Genomic DNA, 22029 nt, shown 5'->3' with positions numbered 1-22029 from the left:
CTTCTTAAGCTGGGTACACACCGGGCCAACGAACGCCCAACGAACGCCAACGGTTATCCCAACGATGGATATTAACATACATAATACAGGGCAGATTGCAGAAACGAAGGCCAACGAAAAACGTTCGTTGGCATTCGTTGGCCTGGTGTGTACGCGGCTTTACACTGGAGATAAAAGCGCACTGGAGCTTATTGCATAGAAAATCGAAACGTACACGTTGCTGGTGGCCTTCGTCGTTTTGTGGCTTATTCTGAGGGTATTAACGCCAGTATTATAAAGGGCTTTCCGCAGTTCCGGAAATGAGAAACTCGGTGATTACTGTTAAAATTCTACCCCCTATGTTTGAGGAACGAAGGCCAGCGAAATGAAATAAATTAATGATAACTATAAACAAAAATATACTAGGCACTAACCTCATCATTGTTAGGCGTTGAAAACACACTCGGCGCAGCGCTGATGGCACTAAACACAGCACACAGGAAGTAAAGTTGTCCCAAATAACTGCAGGCCATTGTGATTGTTTCAGCGAGTGCAGTGAGCAATGCACTGCATGTTTAGTAACAGTGTAAGTACTGTGTGACTAAGAACCGGGATTTCGATATGAGTTCATTGCTGTGACCTTTGTCGCCGATAGATAAAAACTTTGTTACATTTTATAGTGATTCTAAATAATAACAATATGGGAAAAATGTGTTCTTCTGTTTCCTTTGTAATCCTATCCATGTGATAATTTATGGGGTTTTTTATTATGTCGGGTAGTTAAGGAATACCTACAACCTAAATCAGTAAACTATCTGATGAACATCCGTTCTGCTTCTGATTACTCTCAATCATCACCAGATTAATCGGTGAGACGCTTCGGCGGTATGTTCAGCAGCAGTGGTCGATTTCCGTTCGCTACCGAATAAAACAAAAGTGAGATCATGGTGAAGTCGTTATTATTCGGAGACTTTTGCTACAAACTATTTCTTGTCTATGACTATTAATTATTATTCTGAGTTCAATACATAACTTTGTACAAAAGTATTATTGTAAACAAACAAATCGCATTTTCTGAAAACTCAAACGTTTCACGATCTCTGGGCATCTGCATCCATTAGATTTTTACAATGTCTAAAGGTCAGCTGACACATCAGATTTCACCAGGAGATCACAGCACCCAGGAGATGGACCGCAGCGCGAAGTTGTCGTCGGACAGCGGGCCCGTGCGGCACATCCGCCTGCGCGCCAGCGACTACCAGGGGGGCAGGAAGAGCGACAGCGTTATAGACTTCAACTATAAACCTGCACCATTTGTGAGTTTCTTTTGCTGTAGTTTTTCAGAGGGCCGCCTGCTGAGAGGGGAGAGAGGCTCCAGTCCCTATACTACTTGTGTATATTCCTCTAGCCTCTAGCTATCATCCTCCTCTAGGTAGGTAGTTTTAGGCTATAACTGTTATAGGTAAGTAAACTTATTACCTGGACCTACCTACCTACTTCGCGAGGAAATCTGCTTGGCTTATCAATATTCATATAACGACGTTTCCAGACGCTCCGCTGGATCAACGGGTACAACCCTCGCGTGAACGTCATCAACCTCAACCACGAGGGCAGCACTATCCTGTTCTACGCAGCTGCCAACTGCGGAGTGCTTTACAACTGGACCGCACGGCAGATGAAGATACTGCAAGGACATGTTGTGGCTTTACACTATAGCGCATAGATAGTTATACTTTAATCATTTCATTTCACCAGTCTTCTGGCGTGTATCTACGAGAAGGTAAGTTAGTTATCTAACATCGCGATTACCGTTTCAGAAACACATGGTGACATTCATAGCAGCAGACGCTGCAGCCAGGTGGCTGGTCACCGCCGACTCGGGGCCAGAGAACATCATCACCATCTGGGAAACACGCTCTATAATCCCCTACAAAACCATATTCTCTCCCCACGGCTACTCCAAACTGGCCAAGCTGGCGTTCAGCGCTGATGCCAAGTTCTTGCTCACGATGGCGTACTCAGAGAAGGCTGTGCTGCACTGGTGGATCTGGACTGAGGGGCCTAACCAACCTCATGGTATTGTCAACTTTTTAGAGGTTATGTAGCATTTATATTATGAGAAGTTGTCAACAGATGGCGCTATTATTATTTATTCTTATTATTTCGGCAGCTATCAAAGAAGTGACAGTGCAACACAACTCCGTGATCAATATAAAGTTTAATCCAGCAGATTCGACTCAGTTCATACTGGTGACCAAACACGAACTCTTTATTGGTGTTTCGGGGGTATGCGTCGCTTTTAAGATTCTTCCTTTGCTACCCTTCTTCTTTTGTTACCGTTGGGTATCTAAAGTATTTTATGTTTGTACTTTTCAGAAACGGATATCTAACGAAAGAGGTGAACCAAGAGAGACAGATGAATATGAATTGAAAGTAAAACTGGTTGAGAATACTGCGGGACCAGAATTTGGAAGAGTATCATGCTTCACATTCGTAGCTAACACGTGTCAGATACTGACGGCCACGACAAAGGGAGCCATACTGGTTTATGGTTACACTTTAGAATACTCTGACAAAGCCGTACCGATGAGCTACGACAAACTTAAGTTTGTGAAGGTGGTTAAAGTGGAGAAGTACCATATAAATGTCATTTGCAGTGTTGACAAGTAAGTGCAATGAAAACGCTAGTTTCTATTATGTTAATTCAAAGATTATAAATCATAAGCGTAGCAGCTTGTAGGGATGATATGTACTCAGGTAGTGACGTAGGGTACAGAGTTAATATAAGTCTCAACTTATTATTAAATAAATGAGTATTTACTGGACAGTCGCGTGTTTCACTTGTCTCGCCTAAGCCATCCCTTACATGGCGACCCTGCCATGTTTGGCAGCGTTCCGGGTATCGCGTGCAAAATAAGTGTGACAAAATGCATCGCATAATATATTATATCGTCGTGTCGCGCGCGCAAGGACCTCTAAAACTGTTGGTGTTGTGTAAAAATTACTAAAATGTGTAATTCCGTGCCCCCTCCGCGCCAGGAAAATAATAACTTCATGACACAAGTTGGGCTGAAGAATTCTTTGAACCAAGAATCAAATAATATTCTCGGTCACTTGAATCACATGAACTGGTATATGTTCCTGCTGCTGTTGATGCTGGCTATTGTGATATTGTTTTTTCTGGGCCGATATATCAATATAAGCTGTAACAAGAAGATAGAGCGGCGTGCGGCGGCGCAGAGCATGAGACTGCGGCGAACCACTTCGGGCACTGGCATGGGCGCTGGTGATGATGACGACTACAAGCGGCAGCACTTCGTAAAACAGTGATATAGTGAGAAAAAGTGATTAAAAATATGGCCTCTAAAGTGCAGTGAGTACCAAGTGCGTTAAAATAAAAATCTATCGGGACAATTATTACCGTCGCGTATCATATTACTCAATACTATGTATGTATCATTGTAACTGTTAAGGGTAAGGTATTCTTATTATTTTGTATGATTATGTTATGGAAGGTATTAAACAGTTCATAGAAGAATTATTAAAAGTTAAAACATATATATATGTATAAAGATAGGATCAACTAGAAGGAGAGGAGAAATTTTAGAGAAAAAATTAGCTGAGGCAAATGTATTAAAATCAGAGTTTGAAGCTTTGTTACATGAAATAAGTTGTGCCTTAAATGTCGTAAGTGATGAAGAAACCTTAAGAAATATATATAGGGATACTGATAAATTTTAAAAAATATATAAAGAAATTATATTATTGTGTAAAAAAGAAAACGAAACAAGTGGAAAAATGGATTTTGATTTAAAGGTAGCTCTGAATTTATTACCTGTTATGACAGACGAACTTTCTAACACAAAACAGTTAATAGACGGGGTAGAATATTATAATTCTGTTTTGAAAAAAGAATCGACAAATAATTTAATTGCTTTTATACTAAAAAGCCGACTTTCCCAAAGTGCGAAGCTGAAATTGGAACAGAATTATGATACTGTATCCGATTTACTGAAAGATATGAAGGAAAGGCTACTTCCTTAAGAAGTCCGCAAGTGCTATTCAAAAACAAATGATGACTTTGAAACAAAATGATTTAAGTATTGATGAGTTTGGCAAAAAACTATCAGAAATGTTTGTAGATCTAACAATTTCTCAATCAGAAAATAACTCAAACAGCTTTGATGTTTTAAAACCACTGAACGAACGTCAAGCAATAAAACAATTTGCAGAAGGTTTACGTAGTCGCAGGTTAGGTACTGTTATTACTGCTAGAAACTACACATCTTTAAAGGATGCCATACAAGCGGCAGTTGATGAGGATGCTCCATCGACACAGGCAACTGAACTTTTTACCATACAGAGAAATAATAATAACCGTAATTTCAGAGCCAGGACATTCCGTAACCAAAGGGGTGCTCCATTCTCGTCGTCGAGTTATCAACAAAGAGGTGAGTACTCCAGTCGAGGTCGTGGCTATGCTAATACCTCATCAGGCAGAGGATGGCGAGGACAACCGTCGGGACGAGGCTACATGCGACCCCGGAGAGGCAGATACACAGGTAATTCCAATAATTACTTTAACAGGGGACGCCGCCCGGAGCAAATTCATGTCTTAGAGTCAGACAACAATTCTAAATGCATTCCTGAAAACCAGTTTTTTCGTGACTAATCACCATATATATGTGTGCAACGACAACTGTCATATAAATTTAGCTACTAACCAAAACTATGTTTATACTTGGCTGTTAGATACAGGCGCCTCCATATCGGCAATAAAATATAAACATGTCAGAGAACATAATCTTCCAATCCATAAAGGTAGCATCGTCATAAATGGTGTAGGTGGCAAAGTCCAGGCTATGGGATATATTTACTTACCACTGCTAATCGATGATCAAGTTTTGACGCATGTGTTTTATGTATTTGAGACACTGCCTTGTAAGGCTGACGGGATAATAGGACAAGACTTTCTGAATAAGTATAAGGCTGTTTTAAATTTCAAAGATAAATACATCTCATTTCAAAACAATTCAAGTATATTCAACATTCCACTTATAATGAATAATGATTCTTCAACTCAAAATTACTTTAATATTCCAGCGAGGTCAGAATCTATACATTTCCTTAAAATTAATATGAAAGAAGAATGCTTGGTTTGTGCTAGGGAGATTCAGGAAGGGGTGTTTATTGCTAGTTCTCTAGTTGCCCCAATTGACGGTCAAATACCGATCCAAATTTTAAACACGACTGAAAATAACTTGACCTTAAATGAAATTAAACCGCGTATACAAAAGGCTTGTGATTACGACATTTGTATTCTTAATGAAAATAAAATTGATGCAAATCGCGTAAAACAATTATTTTCATCATTAAAATTAAATTACCTAAATAAAGAGGAACAAGCCTCCATCGAAAATTTATGTGCAAAATATTCGGACGTATTTTTTTTAAATGGCGATAAATTAACTACGACTCCAATTTATAAACATACTATTCACTTGAAACCGGGCACTGATACCGTTTATTCTAAGCCGTATAGATTACCATATTCACAAAAAGCTGAAAAACAAAAACAAATTGACGAAATGCTGAAACAAGGAATTATTGAACCCAGTCAGAGTGAGTGGTCAAGTCCGGTACTTTTGGTTCCTAAAAAAACCGACGTCAATGGTGAAAAGAAATGGAGATTGGTGATAGATTACCGAAAATTGAACAACTGCATAAAAGACGATAAATTTCCGCTTCCGAATATTGTAGAAATACTCGATTCTTTATCCGGAAGTATATACTTTTCTCATTTAGACCTATATCAAAGTTATTATAATGTTGAGCTAGATCCAAACAGTCGTAAGTACACCGCATTCGACTCTGGGCAGTATCAAATGACTAGGATGCCCATGGGTCTTAAGACAAGTCCCAGTTCATTTTCCAGAATGATGTCTATAGCTATGTCTGGTCTTTCTTACGAAAAATGTCTAATATATTTGGACGATTTAATTTGTTTCGGGAAAAATTTAGAACACCATAATAAAAATTTACAGGCAATTTTTGAAAGACTGCGAAAAGTGAACCTTAAATATTAAACCCATCAAAATGTACTTTTCTAAAAAAAGAGATACTTTATTTAGGCCATGTTGTATCAGCTGATGGAATTTTACCAGATCCTGATAAAATAACAGTTGTAAAAAACTACCCAATTCCTAAAAACACGGATGAAGTAAAGAGATTTGTGGCGTTCGTCAACTATTATCGAAAATTTATTCCTAATTTCGCGGAAATAGCATATCACTTAAATAAAATGTGTAAGAAAAATGCAGTATTCGAGTGGGATGATAACTGTCAAAAGTCTTTCGAAACGTTAAAAGAAAAAATAATTGGTCACCCTATTCTGCAATATCCCGACTTATCGCAAGACAATGAGTTCTTACTACAGACTGACGCATCAAATTACGCTCTCGGAGCGATATTATCGAATAAAGATAATAGGCCGGTAGCTTTCGCTAGTAGAGGACTAAATAAAGCGGAAAAAAATTACCCAATTATTGAAAAGGAATTATTGGCCATTGTATGGGCTGTGAAACATTTTAGGCCATATTTATACGGGCGAAAGTTTAAAATTTTTACGGATCATAAGCCACTAGTATATTTATTTGGTATGAAGGACCCTTCAAGTAGGTTGACCAAGTTTCGCCTTACTTTGGAGGAGTACGATTTCGAGGTAGTATATGTGAAAGGAACAGATAATGCGGCTGCAGACGCATTATCCAGGATATGTGTGAGTTCACAAGAGTTAAAAGAGTTGAATGAGCAAGTTATGAATGTGATGACGCGTGCGCAATGCAGGAAAGTGACTCAGGATTCTCGGGATATTACTATTCCTACCGACTGCCGGTCTGATCAACCGAAAGTTGTAGAAATGTGTAATAAACCGCAGGATTCGGTAGAGCTTCGATTTATAGATAATACTTACTTGCGAGAATTGAGATTAAGAAAAAATATAGATAAAGAGAGCAATTATTTATGTTATGATTCAAGTAAAAATATGATATATATAAAACTAGCTTCTCGATCACAACCGACGCCAAGCGCTTTTGTGAGAGAGCTAAGTAATTTTTGTGATGAGTTGAATATTAAAGAAATATATTTTTTACGAAATAATGAAAATAAAATATTTGTTGAAAAATTAATGCGCGAAATAAAAAGTATAAAAAAATGGTCCGGACCACGACTTTGTATATTAAAAGATATTATGAGAATACAAGATAAAGATGATAAAAGGGTAATTCTTAATGACTTTCACCTACTGCCTACGAGTGGCCACGCAGGCATAAGGAAAATGTTATAGTGCCACAATCTTATCTGTTCCGGTGGCGACTTCGCTGTGATCGAATCCAGTGTTGCTTTCGATTAAATTTTGCCTATTTCTGGTTTAAACGACAATGCATTTCTGCTATTACCTATTGTTATAAGTATAGATAAATCAAAATATAGGGTCGATAGTAAATGAAAGAGGATATACCTAATATATCAAATGACATTTGTTGTATGGAATATTTGTCGACGGCGAACAAAAATAAAATTAGTTCTGATTATGTTCTAATATAGGAGATTAAATCTAGATTACAATGGTATAGGTAATATATGTGGGTCATGGAAATAACGAGATACGACTTAAAAAAAAACTATAATTATTATTTATGAACACTTTTTTTTTTAAATCTCATTTATTTTATTAGCCATACATCCCAAGATTAAGTCGGCTATTTTTGAACACTTTATTTTACATTTTCTAAAGTAACAAGAAACAAGAGCATATAATTAAAAGAAATTCAGACAGTGTGCAAAGGCTAATTCATCATCATCATCATCACGACCCATCACGTGCCCACTGCTGGGGCATGGGTCTCCTTCCAAAGGCTAATTGCCAAAAAGCAATTTCTTTCAGCCAACTCTTGATAGGTTGGGAAAACAATGACATGTCATAAATCATCATTATTTCGTCTAAAATCGCTGCAGGTGCGCGAAATTCTTCTTGGTATACTGACTAAGATTTAAAGTATCATGTCGTGTCCTCACACCTGTAATCAAAGAAAAATAAAGATTATATACTTTTCATCACGAATATCACGACCCATCCCGTCCAGACTTCTGGGGCACGGGCCTCTCGGGAAAATATTTAATAAAATTACATACATACATTGAGTATATGGGTAAAATTATTCGTCATATTTGGCAACACTAACCTGTAGCCGCTGCAACTCGTTCTTCCAATTTTTCAAACGGAATTAAATGCGCCTGAATATGTTCTTCTTCCTGCATAAAAGCCAATATATATAGTACTACTTTTCTTGCATCACATTACAGCGCTTTTGGCATTATTTCACCCAGAAAATCACAAAACAAATTAAATAACTCTTCACAGAAATTGACAACTCAAATAACGCACAGAGTATGAAATGACGTTTGACAATGACGTCTCGTTAGTTGCACATTTTGACCACCGGAACAGATAAGATTGTGGCACTATACATAATATAAGAAAATATTACTTTTGGACAGGAATGGAAAATGATATTAAAAATTTCATAAAAAGGTGTGACAAATGTCAAAAACAAAAATATTCGAATCACTATGTAAAAGAGCCTATGGAGATTACAACAACTGCAAACACAGCATTCGAAAAAGTTTATTTAGATGTAGTTGGTCCTATCGATAAAGATTGCCATGGATATTCATATATACTAACCATACAATGTGAATTAACAAAATATGTGGAAGCTTTTCCCTTGATTACTAAGAGTTCGACGGAGATTGCAAGGTGTTTTGTTACTAATTTCCTACTAAAGTACGGGGTGCCAATTTCCATCGGAACCGACAGAGGGGCCGAATTTATGTCAGAAACATTTACGGAGGTATGTAAACTTTTAAAAATAGAAAAATTAAACTCTACTGCCTACCATCATCAAAGCATTGGTGCGTTAGAAAATACACACAAAGGTTTAGGAAATTATCTACGAATACAAACTGACAACAGACCGGAAGCATGGAGCACGTGGCTTCCTTATTGGTGCTTTTCATATAATACTTCAGTACATTTTGAAACAAAATTTACTCCATTCGAGTTGGTGTTTGGTAAAAAGTGCAGTTTGCCATCTAATTTAACTAATGGCACAGTTGAACCTCTGTACAATGTTGACTCATATCCTCTAGAGGTAAAGTTCAGGTTACAAACGGTACAAAGCGAGGCTAGAAAAAATTTAATTAACAGTAAATTAGCAAGAAAAGAGAAATATGATTCTAACAAAAATCCAATAGAATATAAACCAAACGACTTAATTTTAGTAAAAAACGAGACAGGTAATAAATTACAGAATATCTATTTAGGTCCTTATAAAGTTATTAGAGATATATCACCGAATGTCGAGATATTAAAAAATGGTAAACCAGAAATTATTCACAAAAACAGAACGAAATTGTATTACCTACCTTCCTAGTAATTAAGTATAGTTATTCTATATCAATTCAATAACATGTGTTTATTTTAATAATGTGTACTTGTGTAATGTTGTAACCACGTTGTAACCTACATGTATACCTTTTATATGTTATTCATTTAATCTTCAGCATTATGTAACCGATTATGTAATCGCATTAATCTATATTTTATCATTTGTAATACTATACAACAAAACAACAATATGTAATAATTATGTTTTGTTTTTTCCCTCCGATGGGGATGTAGGGATGATATGTAGGGGAGACCGGGGACAAAAGTAACAGTTTGTAGATTCTGTCTGAGATCTCGTAATTAATAACATTTATGATAAAATAAATATAGTCACATAAAACTTTCGTATATGGTCTACAAATATCCATTATTACTTTACTTAATACATCTCGAATTTTAGCATTTCTAAAGCCTCAAAAAAAAAAGGGAAATCGTTACTTTCGACCCCATGGTCAGGACGAAAGTAACATGGCATGGGTCGAAAGTAACAACCCATAAATTCTGCCCAATGTTATAAATACGATTCAAAAGAAAGAACAAAAAAAACAAGTAAATTATTTAGTAAAGAAAACTTCTTAAAAAAACTATCGAAACTAAAAAAAACTTATGACTTATTGACAAAACTAAAAAAACTTCTTAATATAAACTGTAAATGAGATCCATCATTTAAACTGACTAACTGATAAGAAGTTGTTTTATTTGTGCCATAATATACAATATTATGACACAAATATCTAATCAAAATAACAAAAAATAAAAAATTATAATGTGACATGGCAAACTTACGTAAGTAATTCGTTACTTTTGTCCTGCCGCGAGCTGTTACTTTTGTACCCATCCCCATTTTTGAAATATCAGGCGACATAACTTTAAAACAGCACGTGTTATTCGAAAACAATTTATGACATGCTACAGACAATCTTATGATGAATCAATGAACAAATAGTCATATGGTTCTTGCCATCTTAATTCTACGTAAACACTAAATGAATAAACACCAAAAAACTTACTTTGGGTGTGTAAAATCACGAAATGCTCACTAAAACAACCTTGCACCGCGGCACGGGCGCGGAAAATGATATCATGCGTGGGGGGCATCGCATGCTGACTACCAGCAGTCGCTTGGGACGTTAAGGCTATTGGGGAAGTCCACAGAGTCTTTGTTACTTTCTACCCGCTGTTACTTTTGTCCCCGGTCTCCCCTACTCAGGTAGTGACGTAGGGTACAGAGTTAATACAAGTCTCAACTTATTATTAAATAAATGAGTATTTACTGGACAGTCGCGTGTTTCACTTGTCTCGCCTAAGCCATCCCTTACAAGCTAACGGCCTTTTATCTCCTCTTTTACACCTATATTTACAACCATCTCCATCAACCAAAGCCCCAATATTTCCAACCAATTCCGATCAAATATTAAATCAAAACCAACGATCTTCGATCACAATCTTCCACACGGTCTTCCAGTATGATAGTGACGGGCAACGAGGGCGGCGAGGTACGGTTCTACGACGAACACCTGCTGCTGCTGTACTGGCTGCGCGGCTGCCGGCCCGACGCCGCGCGCTGGCTCAGCTTTAACCTCGATGAGAGGAGCTACGAGCTGGTGTCTACTGACTGTGAGACTTGTTCCTAGACTAGTGTGGTTTGATTTTGGCTGCTATAATGTTTCATCAGGTCAACGTATTTCTGAGTAGTTAACATGTCCAATATGATTGCGATTTTGTACATAGTTGGTCGAAATTATTGATTAGTTTACTAGAATGATGTCTAGTAATATAAAAAAACTATATAAAACATTTAATTTTAAAATTTGGTAAATAGACGACGACTGTTGAATTTAAAGATCTTAGTTAGCTACTTAATTTTCAAAAATCAAAATCAACGCCATCTATCGACAACTTCTTATATTTTAATCCGCAACTTCTAGCATCTGACACTCGGCGCTGCCCATGCTGGGAGAGCGTGGTGCGTGAGACGGACCCGGCGACTGGCGCGGCGACGCAGCGACTGGTGAGCAAGCGGCTGCCCACTGACGCCACCACCGCCGCCAGACCCTTCCTCGTCAGGGACTTTGTGATGTGTTAGTAGCTTTGTAATTTGTTATAACATGATATAACATTCTTACCTAAAACCGTCGGTACATAATCTGTATGTGCGAATTGTGGTGCTGTACTGTACCCCTATGTATACCTACCTTATACTATGTATGCACTATATTACTCTCATCATATAACTTTATGCTTAACCCAAATAAAGCAGTGTTTACTGGAACTTCGCTGGTTTCACTCGTCTCCCATCGCCAATCCTTACATGGCGACCGTGCAGTGAGTAACAATGGAAGAAAAAGGACTCTAACCAACGGTTTTAGTGAAAGAAAAAAAAACTTTTACGGATAATGAGTAATTAACATCATGTGTGTGATAAATTTATAATAAATTCAACAATAATCAACCATCCACCTACTGCGAACCTCCCCTATGTATACCTACCTTATACTATGTATGTGTCGCAGGCAACTGGTTTAATCTCCTGTTTGATTGAACCACTAGCCCGTTCATTGGATGGCGCTATTCAGTTGTATGACTAAAGGACAACTCGTCAAGTCGTTGATTGTAACGTTCGACGTCTTGACTGAACGTCATTCAGCGAAGTCGTTGAATGGGATATAGTATAGCAACATTGTAATGTCTGGTTAGGGTGAACATCACCAGACAAGAGTCAACAAAAAGACTATGTTACAAAGCTCTTATCTCACAAATTAACTAAACAATAACAATAAACGTTCCTTCATATTGTTGTTCATAATTATCCAGTTTCGCCACTTTTTTTCTTTGAAACTATCCGCCCGCGGCGTAATAATAGGTAAATCTATGTTGGCACACTATTTTAACACAAATTACGCACTTTAAAGCTAATTTATTTGCAAAAAACTAACAATATAGGTGCTTTTTGTGTCAGCTGTTAGCTGTTAGACGCCATATTTGTTTTATTCACCACCTGACTGATTTTAAGTCAGCTAACTAGTTGGACGTTTTGTGACGCTTGTACAATCAACGTTCGGCCTAGTCATAGAACTGAACAGCGCCATCCAATTAACGGGCTAGTGGTTCAATCAAACAGGAGATTAAACCAGTTGCCTGCGACATATGCACTATATTACTCTCATCATATAACTTTATGCTTAACCCAAATAAAGCAGTGTTTACTGGAACTTCGCTGGTTTCACTCGTCTCCCATCGCCAATCCTTACAGTGCACTAGTTAACTAAGTACCATCTATCGGTAACTTCATGTAACTATTCACCTGTGATGGGATCTAATAGATACCTATATACGTAACTCGTAGCTTGTTGGGCAAGATTTGAGATATACCTAGTTACTTATTTAAATCCATTTCATATCTGCAGGCACCAAAAATCAAGGGATTGGCTTTGTGGATTTTGTAACGGAGCGAATGACCACCATCCTGGACTGCCGGCCAGCTCACGCCGTGTCGCTGTCGGTGCATCCTGAGAAGTGAGGACCGAACTTAACACCCTTTTAAGTTTAAACTAGTATAGGTACCTCAAGTCTATATATGTACTCTACATATGAACCTAAAAAACCTTTGCGAGAAAATATAAAATTCCGTCCGTATAAAAACATATATTTTTCCTATAGACCCCTGGTGTGCACTGGCTATGCCGATGGAACCATCGAACTGTTCAACTTCGAAGAGCGCACTTTGTTCGCGCGGTTAAACCTGCGAGAACTCTTCACCGTCACTATACATCCCAAAAAGGATTCTATCAAAGTGGACATAGAGGTCATTGTGCCAACTATACATGCCAGTTGCCTCCAGTACTCGCCTTCGGGTTGGTAGTTTTATCTTAGGCACCGACCTTAGACAAGTAAACGACATATACCTAAATAATTCGATATGGTTTTCATTAAGTCGATTAAGATTATATGAAAATTTATTTACATGTAACTCTTAACTATAAAAAATCCAGGGTTACACCTTGCGTGTGGTCTGAGCAACGGGGAGCTAGTATTTCTGGACCCAACGACAATAACCATGATGACTGAGAAACCGTTCAAGGACACCAGTTACTCTATCAAACAGATAGCGTACAGTCCTGATTCACTGACTTTGGCTATGGCGGTAAGTGATGCGGGAGCTTAGATATTGAGCTGTGCCATTACCATGTTTAAGTGCTGTCATCTGACCCTATTTACCTTTTATCAGGACGCAGGAAAAACCGTATCAGTCTACCAATACGACTGTGAGACATTTGCCTGGTCATTCATCGGCAAGCACCGAGGCCACTACAAAGACATCGCCAGAGTGTTATTTTTACCACAAATGAACCCGAATGGTACCTACAAACTGCTGTCTATTGGTCACGATCGCATCATGGTGGAGTATGACGTAGGGGAAAGCCGTGAAGGGGTGCTAGAGATATACAGCTTGGATCGGTTTGAGCAGACGGCTGTCCCGCTCGACGCTATTGTTTGGCCGAATGTGAATAAGAAGGACGGGCCGGATATGCCTACGGTGCTTTTGGCTAATGATGAGGTTGGACACTTATACTTCTATTGATATTTTTTTGCAAGTAGCAACCATGCAGGGTTTATATTGCTTATCCATCAGCCATGGGCAGATCAATGTACTTTTTTGCCTGTACCAGACTTATTGAAATATCCAGAAATATCTTATTGCATACACAGACACAGCATCCCATAATTTAATTTGATAACTAGTTATTGATTTCAGTACAAATACAAGATAGTGAATCATGCCACGACAATGACGCTGGCCACATACCTCGGGCCCCGGTACGACGCGCCAGTCTGCAAGCTGCGCCTGACTAGCCGCACCATAGACAATGTAGAAAACTGCTACCTCATTTTTGCTACCAAAAAGGCTATAGGTTTACAGAAGTTGCCGCTAGATGGCAACCCGTGGAAGCATTGCGGGATTTTAGCTCATCCTAACCAGGTAATAACGGCTTTATTCAAATTGCAACCTACACAATTATTAATGTAAGTACTTAACTACTTTTCGATTTACTTGTTAAAAATATGAATTTATTGTAACAGATAACCGAAATGTGCTTCCGTGATGACCTAGAAACGCTATTCATGATTGGGGAAAAGGATCCTTGTTTGTTGATGTGGCGCGCTAAGTATAGGTTACATAACTACGTACCTTCTTAATTATCTTAGAAGTTGCCACAAGGCTCATCATTATCATCAGCCAATAAGCGTAGACCACTCCCTATCCTCGGGCCTTCTTGCCTCATCATTATCTTCACGACATGTATAAAAATATAAATATAAGGTCGTCGGTCCAGCGGCAGCTGAAAAAGATAGCTCCGTTAGCCTCTACTCGAGTGCAAGTGTTCCCAGCAAGATTACTATTAGCTATTTATATTAAATAAGAATCTCCTCTTTAATTCCAGTTCCCCGGAGCGAACCACAGAGATGGGGGGCGCGGCGCTGGAGCCCTACTACTGCCTGGTGGAGGGCGGCCGCCCCGGCTGGCTGTTCCAGGAGATACGGGACTTGTTCTACTATATACAGGTCGGTATTTGGTTATAGGCAACCCTGTTTGTGCTGGGAGGCCCGGGTGGGAGTGCTAAATTTTCACCATACTATACCTCCACATCATACAATTTTTTTATTTACTTTTCACTGGCCGAACGATGAGAAAAACTCTAATTGGGCCCATCAATACACAGCAGTCCCAACAATCAATTGGATTACCTACTACGGTGCTACCATCTGCTACTAGTAAAGAAAGTTGAAAAAAAAAGTACCTAGATGTCGCTTTTAGTTAGCACACGGGATGATGTCGAAACACTTCGAGCCTATAATATGTATCTCAGTCCGTTTTAGCACATAATTAACTCATAATTAATTCAATTATGTTTTCTAGTATTTGAATCCACACGGTTGCCCTGCAGATCCTGTGCCAAGGCACGTTCTCCCCGGCCCCGCGCGCGGTGCGCGACCGCATCCCCGTGGACTCCCTGCCCGACCTCATGCGGGCTCTCGGCTACTACCCTTCAGAGTTTGAGGTGAGTATGTTTCCACAACTTGGCTGCTGCTGATAATGATAGGTTTGGATATGTCTCATCATCATCAGCTAATAATTAAAGGTCTGCTGGACAAGCAGCTCGGCGGATCGGGAAGTCACGCTCTATGCGTTTACAAACCTAGACCTTAGTCCACATTTCATAGATAATCTGTTGTGTATATATTACCTACTCTGATAAATGCTGCCCCGATGCCCCTAACCACAGAAAAGTAACTAATCCCTATATCCTAACACACTTTTAAGGTGGATAACCTACTAACCGAAGCGCGGTACAACGTCACCCGACAAAGCCCCGCCACAGAGGTGGACTTCGAGGAGTTTGTGAAGCTGTACTTGAACCACCGTCCGGCGCTCGGGGACCACTTCCAGAAGCTTCGCACCGCGTTCAAGTACTTCGCGAGCTGTCGCGACGGCCAGTACGTGCTTAGTCGCGAGGCGCTCGTGGATGCCCTGTGTAGTTATGGTGAGTGATATACCTACTTACCTACATATAAGTGTTTCTCATAAGTAAAACATATCAGGGTACGTCAATGCTTACATAATAATGTATATACCTATGTACTTACATAGGTACCTATATTGCGAGGCCTAGGTAGGTAGTTAGAAATGTTGCGTAGACCTATATTAAGGTCCTGGATATGCCCGGAAGGAAGTATGGCAATCTAAGTCTAATCTAATCAAAGATAAGTATCTACTGCAGCAATGAATGACCATAATCATTATCAGCGAAATTATTATTTACTTCCCCCATCCCTTTCCTATCTATAGATACCTACCTACTACAGCCCGGTATCAAAATTCATCACACAGTCGTAGTAGCACAGGTTCATTATGTATTAGTAGGTACTTTCTTACCTTTTTTCAATAAGATTGAATGCCACGTGGTTGCAGGCGAGTGTTTCTCCGCTGAGCTGGCGGGGTACCTGTTGTCCGTGGTGCTCGGTGCCAGCCCCGACGACCAGGCCGACCCCGAGGCACCAGACTTCTCATTTCTACCTGAGGTAATTCGTCATGATTATTATCTGCTGAAGATTGGCATAGGACGTCCAGAAGGACTAGTATGGGGCGCATTAAGACGTGACAAAAGTTATCCGTCGCGCTCGCTCTTGACTTGAGGCTGCGCGATCTCAAGCTAGCCCCTCGGAAGCCCGCTAGGCTGACGACCAAGAGTCTAGACTAGTAGCCGGTAGTGGCTGGATGAGGAAGGCCGAGGATAGAGTGTTGACAGCAGTGGACGATTATCATCTCTGATTATTCGAGAAGTAGGTAGAGTAAGTTTACTGGTCCTTGGTAGAGGTAACGCTTATTTATATTCAGCTGGTTTAGATATTTAGGGTGACTTGTACAGTACATTTAAATGTAGGTACTGTACAAGTCACGCTTAGCATACAATGCAGTTTTCGAATTAAATATGGAAACTAGCTAAGCCTAGCTTTCATTAACATTTGGGGCATTAAGCATGGCCTTCTAGATCCTTGTCTAGGATTTATGTAGATTAGATGTAAATAAATTAATGATCAAAATTGAGGTTAACAATCGAGATCCAATGTTTTTTTTCTAATAACAGGAGCTGACATTCAGTGAGTTTGTCTACGACTTGCTGGGGGTGCAGGGAGTGGATATACCCGAGGTGCAGTCCGTGGGAGCAGACTCAGTGGTCTCACAGACCACCTCCCACAATGCCTCCCACAGCACTGCAGAATCTATATGGCTACAGAATGAAGAATAGAGATTATGTACTTTTGTACCATTTATTTATAATACATTTAATTATAATTATAATATCCTCTTTAATATTATCATCGTTTAAAATTGAAATCCTATTTACACATTCGCAAAGTCAATTTTAAAGTATGTTGAATGATAGTGTTTACGAAATTAGAATAAATAAAATTATATTGCAAATGCAAAGTTGTGCTGACATTAATATTATTACCATTTCAACATTAATTTGAGTCTGAACAGAAAAACAAAAATGGGTATTTTGATTAAACAGGATCTATCTAAATAAGTACATACAATTAATTTATAGAATTTGTTAATTCCTGGTTTATCATAGTCGGAGATTTAAATAAATGCTAACAATGCATAGCTAGTTCAAAAAAACACCACAAGCATGTCAATGAGATGATGAGTTGCATGGTCAGAGGTTGTTCAGACATACATTTATTGAAATCCATTCTTACACAATATTTGGAGCATACTTATATGTATAAGGTTAAGTCTAAGCACATAAACAATCTCACTCACAACAATTTGTATACTGAACACACAATTCTTAACTTAGCACTTGCACAATTTGAGTCTTTCTGGGCTGATCTCAGTGGAATGAAGCCACAAATAATTTTGATATACTTTCTGCATATTTTAAGGGTTTTCCATAGTTAATTGTAGGTGTAGACATGTGACATGCAGAGGTTATTATGGCAGTCTACCACTTACATATCATGCTGAAGATTGCAACAGGTTTCAGATATGCCCACAGAATTTCATATCAAAGAAAACCTCAATAAATCATCAAGTTTGTTTGACAATCAGCCCAGTCACTTGGTGTAATAAAACTGTTTCACTGTTTCTCAGTCAGTTTTTAACCTCTTAGCTGGTGTGGTGGTGCCGCTGCTCTGTGAGTTTGAGTCTTCAGAGTTGAAGTTATTTGAGGTAAACTCAGTAGGTCCTTGAGAATCACTAACTGTGGAAAAACCTGAAAAGTAAAGCATGAAAAATTTATAGCGTGGTAAATATAATATTGAGCAAATTAGTTACTCACAGTGAATATGAATATTCTAGCAATAGACGAAACTGATAGACACTACAGTCCTGGTAATAATAAAAAGAAGTATGGATTGGAAAAACTTCAAAGTGAAATTTGATGAGTAACCTATGCTAAATATTAGTGATGTAACGAATGTGTGTTTTTGGACATTCGCGAATGCGAATGCGAATGCGAATATCTGAAATCGACATTCGCGAATGCGAATGCGAATGCGAATATTCAGTTTCTGTTCAAATTTTGCGTTATTTGTATGGTTTGGTGGTAGTCTCGTACTGAACGAGGTACATTCCGGTCTAGGCGCATTCCGAATCAGACAACAATACTAGACGCAATTTTTTTTAAACTTATTTTGCTCCGTAACACTTACGACACATTGCGACTGTATGCAGTTTCTGAGGACGTTTTACACGAAACATTTAAACGTATTTAAATGTATGGCTATCTTGCTCTGACATTATACTGTGAAAATACGCTTTTTGTTTGTTTATTTAGACTCACGGGCAATGAAAATGATCCATTAAAAAAAACAACAAATTACTCGTAATAGAAAAAAAAAACTTAATGACGACTTCTGCAATTTTTAAGTTCATTTAACGACGAATCAGAATATTACCAACTAAAAACGTCCATATTTTATTAAAATTTTCTATTAAATGTTTATAAAAATAGGGGCTATATGGTTAAGTGGAACTATTTCTTTGCACGTGAGTGTATGTTTAGGTCTTATGAAGCTACAAGGTGGACCAATAGAAGTCATCCGATGTTGTTTGGCTCTCATTTTTTAAAATGAAAAACTTGCATTCTGTTTTTTGATTATGTTTATTTGAATCTTTACAATTTTATTGGTAAAGTCTAGAAGATATCGGCAAAATGGACGCCGTCACAATGGGGACTACCGTTTTTTTGCTCACCAGTTGGCGCCACTGTCGACTGAGGTAAAGAGGTACCATAGCTGTCAAATTTATCAAAGGCGACTTTATCAAATTGGCGCCAAATAAAGTTTTTAAATCTTGAATCTTATAAGCTTATTAATTATAAAATAACTATCATCATGTCGAGTTACTATGCCGCAATGTTGTTCAGATCCGTTATATTGGGAAAGAAAAGGAGGACATATGTTACCAAGTGATAAAACTGTTCTAAAACAGTGGCTTGTGAAATAATTATTATCCGATAATCTCGTGTTTGTGAAAATCATTATAACCAATTTCAGAAAGAACATAATGTAAATAAGGATTAGGCATTTAATAAATACACTAAAAATAAAAGAATTACACACTGATTTAACTTTTATTTATCCTCTCCGTTTAAACACACTGCTATACAAAAAATATAACACATTAGTAATCCACACAATGAATGCTGGTTGAGTTGTTAGTTGAAACTTAATAATGGTAGTATAGTATACTAAGTATTCTATTATTTGTGGGGGTGTCAGTACCTGCACCTGGCTCACTCGAATGGAGCCTTTGTCCATGTCCGCCTTAAGGTCTAAACTCCACTCCTAAGCTTGGACCATTTCCTACCACACTGGTCCTCTGCAGGTTGGTGGGTTCGAAAATCTAGATATGCAGGTTTTATCACGATGTTTTCATTCACCGTAAGAGCGATGGTATGTACGGTGGCCTGCGCCTAAAAGTATACAGGCGGCGATTTTAAAATAGCGATCTCAAGCTCACATGCTGCTCAAGCACATCCACATAAACACCACTGCTACACACATCACACACAACACATCCCAGGATTTATAACAGATGTAGCTGGTCCCTTCATCATCAGGGATCGCTATTTTAAAAACTCCGCCTGTATACTTTTAGGCGCAGGCCACCGTACACTGTACATAAATTCCAAAGTAGTTACTCATTGGTGACAATATCTAGATCTGGAGTTTCATTTTTAGTGTTTACACTGCTATACAAAGTTTCTTAAGGCCACTCAACAGTATACACTGAATCATTTTGTTGTATGATGCTGTCCTCTACGTTAACAACCAAGTTACTGTTACGGTCATAGTCTTGGTGTCTGTAAAAAGCAAAAACATAGCTGTTACCTAAGCAAACAAGCATACATTTCGTAAAAAATAAGTTTGTAAACAGTAAACAAACTAACCTCTGAATTAGCTGCTCTTTGAGACCGCTTATTTATGCGCCTCTTTTCCTTAATTCAGCTTTCAAAGCGTGCACATTCATCGATAAATAATACATATTTGCGATAATTTCGCGAAAAGAGATCACTTTTCAACAGGGAAATGAACGAAAATATAATTTATCACGAAGCCTGCCAAACAAATTATATGAAAAGTAAAATGTCACTTAACCTCAGTCGACACCAGCGCCCCTAGCGGCAAATTCACACGCGTTACTCCCCATTGATTGCCATACGGGCTCCTTTTATGGCATTTATCATCACTCCAGCGAGAACTTCGGCCGAGAGATTCTCGCACTCGCCTTAAGGGCTTCCAGAGACACGGGCTTATTCACATAAACACGGGTCTTCAAAAAACCCCTCAAAACCGTCTCAAACGGAAAAATCGGGCGATTTTGCAGGGAAAAATGACAGATAAAACGAAAAAAAAGGCGTCCCGAATACTGAATAAGTATACACAATTATTCCGCCATCTTTTGGAGTATATTACTCCATGGCCTCTGAACTTGTATTCTGCATTTGTCTAGTCCACCAAATCAAAAAAAATAAATGAAATTGGCGTCCATTTGTACAAATGAGAGCAACTTCCAATAGGGTGATTACTTTTGGCCCACCTTGTATTAACTATTTCTAAAGTTTCATTGCCCAAAAAAATAATTAAATAAATACCAAATGATAAAGGTAATGAGATAAAGAGGGTAACTTGTAATAAAAGGTTATAGACGAATGGATTTTGATTTTGTTAACCTACCATTATTTTCAAATACATTTTTTTTTTTTTTTTCTAATAAGTACTGATATTCGCAAAACATTCGCACAAAATTTTGCGAATGCGAATGCGAATATCCAAAAATGTGCGAATATTCGCGAATGCGAATGCGAATGCGAATATTCGTTACATAACTACTAAATATATATAAAAGTATAATAAAGTTATAATTATGCAAGGAAAACTTACAGGTGTTGGAATCTTCAGCGATACCAAAGTTAGAGCTGGAAGAATCGTGCATTTTCTTGGGCGTCAATGCGTTTTCCTTATTTTCAAGTTTGGCTGCATGTTTCTTTTTTTGCTCATTTGTTGATATTGGGACCCATTTATAAATTTTCATTGTAGTTTCACCAATTGTCACCCATTTCTTTTCCCTAAACAAATAATTATAAAAATCAGTAGACTCTTTTTTATTTTACTTAACATAATGTTGAATTTTATAGTTTCTTACCAATGGCGAACTTTTTCAACAGCCTGCATGACCCGTTTGATATCATCTTTTACACGATTTCTCGTCTCCGCACGAACAGAACGCGACATTGTATATTTACTTTAGTGAATACTCTAAGAAATAACAATAATATAAAACTTTTATACAGTCAGAATTCGTATTTAATTTTTATTTCATATATCGCACAACGTTTAACAACTTATCAACACACCACTATCCGCCATTATTATAATTTTGTGATCTTTTTTGACGTTTCCATATTTCGTATCTCTTTTCTGATTGGCCGTAATGTTTGGCATGCTCTGCGTTTTGTTTTGGA

The 22029-nt window shown here is 38.1% G+C and overlaps 2 protein-coding genes across 3 annotated transcripts; one reads left to right on the top strand and one right to left on the bottom strand.

The window, feature by feature from the left end:
- The first annotated feature begins 779 nt into the window (after nucleotides 1-779).
- Nucleotides 780-17354, top strand: LOC105382936 (cilia- and flagella-associated protein 251). Of its 2 annotated transcripts, XM_038117654.2 has the most exons (18): nucleotides 784-1295; nucleotides 1529-1675; nucleotides 1797-2055; nucleotides 2150-2265; nucleotides 2356-2645; nucleotides 10956-11107; nucleotides 11419-11571; nucleotides 12898-13006; nucleotides 13151-13344; nucleotides 13483-13634; nucleotides 13719-14048; nucleotides 14247-14471; nucleotides 14573-14664; nucleotides 14935-15055; nucleotides 15439-15552; nucleotides 15816-16035; nucleotides 16464-16573; nucleotides 17140-17354. In XM_038117654.2, exons 1-18 carry the CDS (start codon nucleotides 1110-1112, stop codon nucleotides 17299-17301), a joined length of 3132 nt encoding a protein of 1043 aa, XP_037973582.2. In that variant the 5' UTR covers nucleotides 784-1109; the 3' UTR covers nucleotides 17302-17354. The 2 variants fall into 2 exon arrangements, with proteins under 2 accessions (XP_037973583.2, XP_037973582.2); XM_038117655.2 differs by lacking the exons at nucleotides 14573-14664; nucleotides 16464-16573; nucleotides 17140-17354 and having other exon boundaries at nucleotides 780-1295; nucleotides 15816-15952.
- A 337-nt stretch (nucleotides 17355-17691) lies between these two features.
- LOC105382935 (B-cell CLL/lymphoma 7 protein family member A) lies at nucleotides 17692-21953 on the bottom strand. Its single transcript, XM_048623535.1, has 3 exons — nucleotides 21711-21953; nucleotides 21449-21633; nucleotides 17692-18273 (listed from the first exon to the last, which is right to left on the bottom strand). Exons 1-3 carry the CDS (start codon nucleotides 21797-21799, stop codon nucleotides 18149-18151), a joined length of 399 nt encoding a protein of 132 aa, XP_048479492.1. The 5' UTR covers nucleotides 21800-21953; the 3' UTR covers nucleotides 17692-18148.
- Nucleotides 21954-22029: the final 76 nt, after the last annotated feature.

This window comes from Plutella xylostella, chromosome 10 (genome assembly GCF_932276165.1).
Source record: "Plutella xylostella chromosome 10, ilPluXylo3.1, whole genome shotgun sequence".
NCBI classification, from domain to species: Eukaryota; Metazoa; Arthropoda; class Insecta; order Lepidoptera; family Plutellidae; genus Plutella; species Plutella xylostella.
The sequence above is the reverse complement of the archived record's forward strand: the minus strand, read 5'-3'. Positions and strand labels throughout refer to the sequence as shown.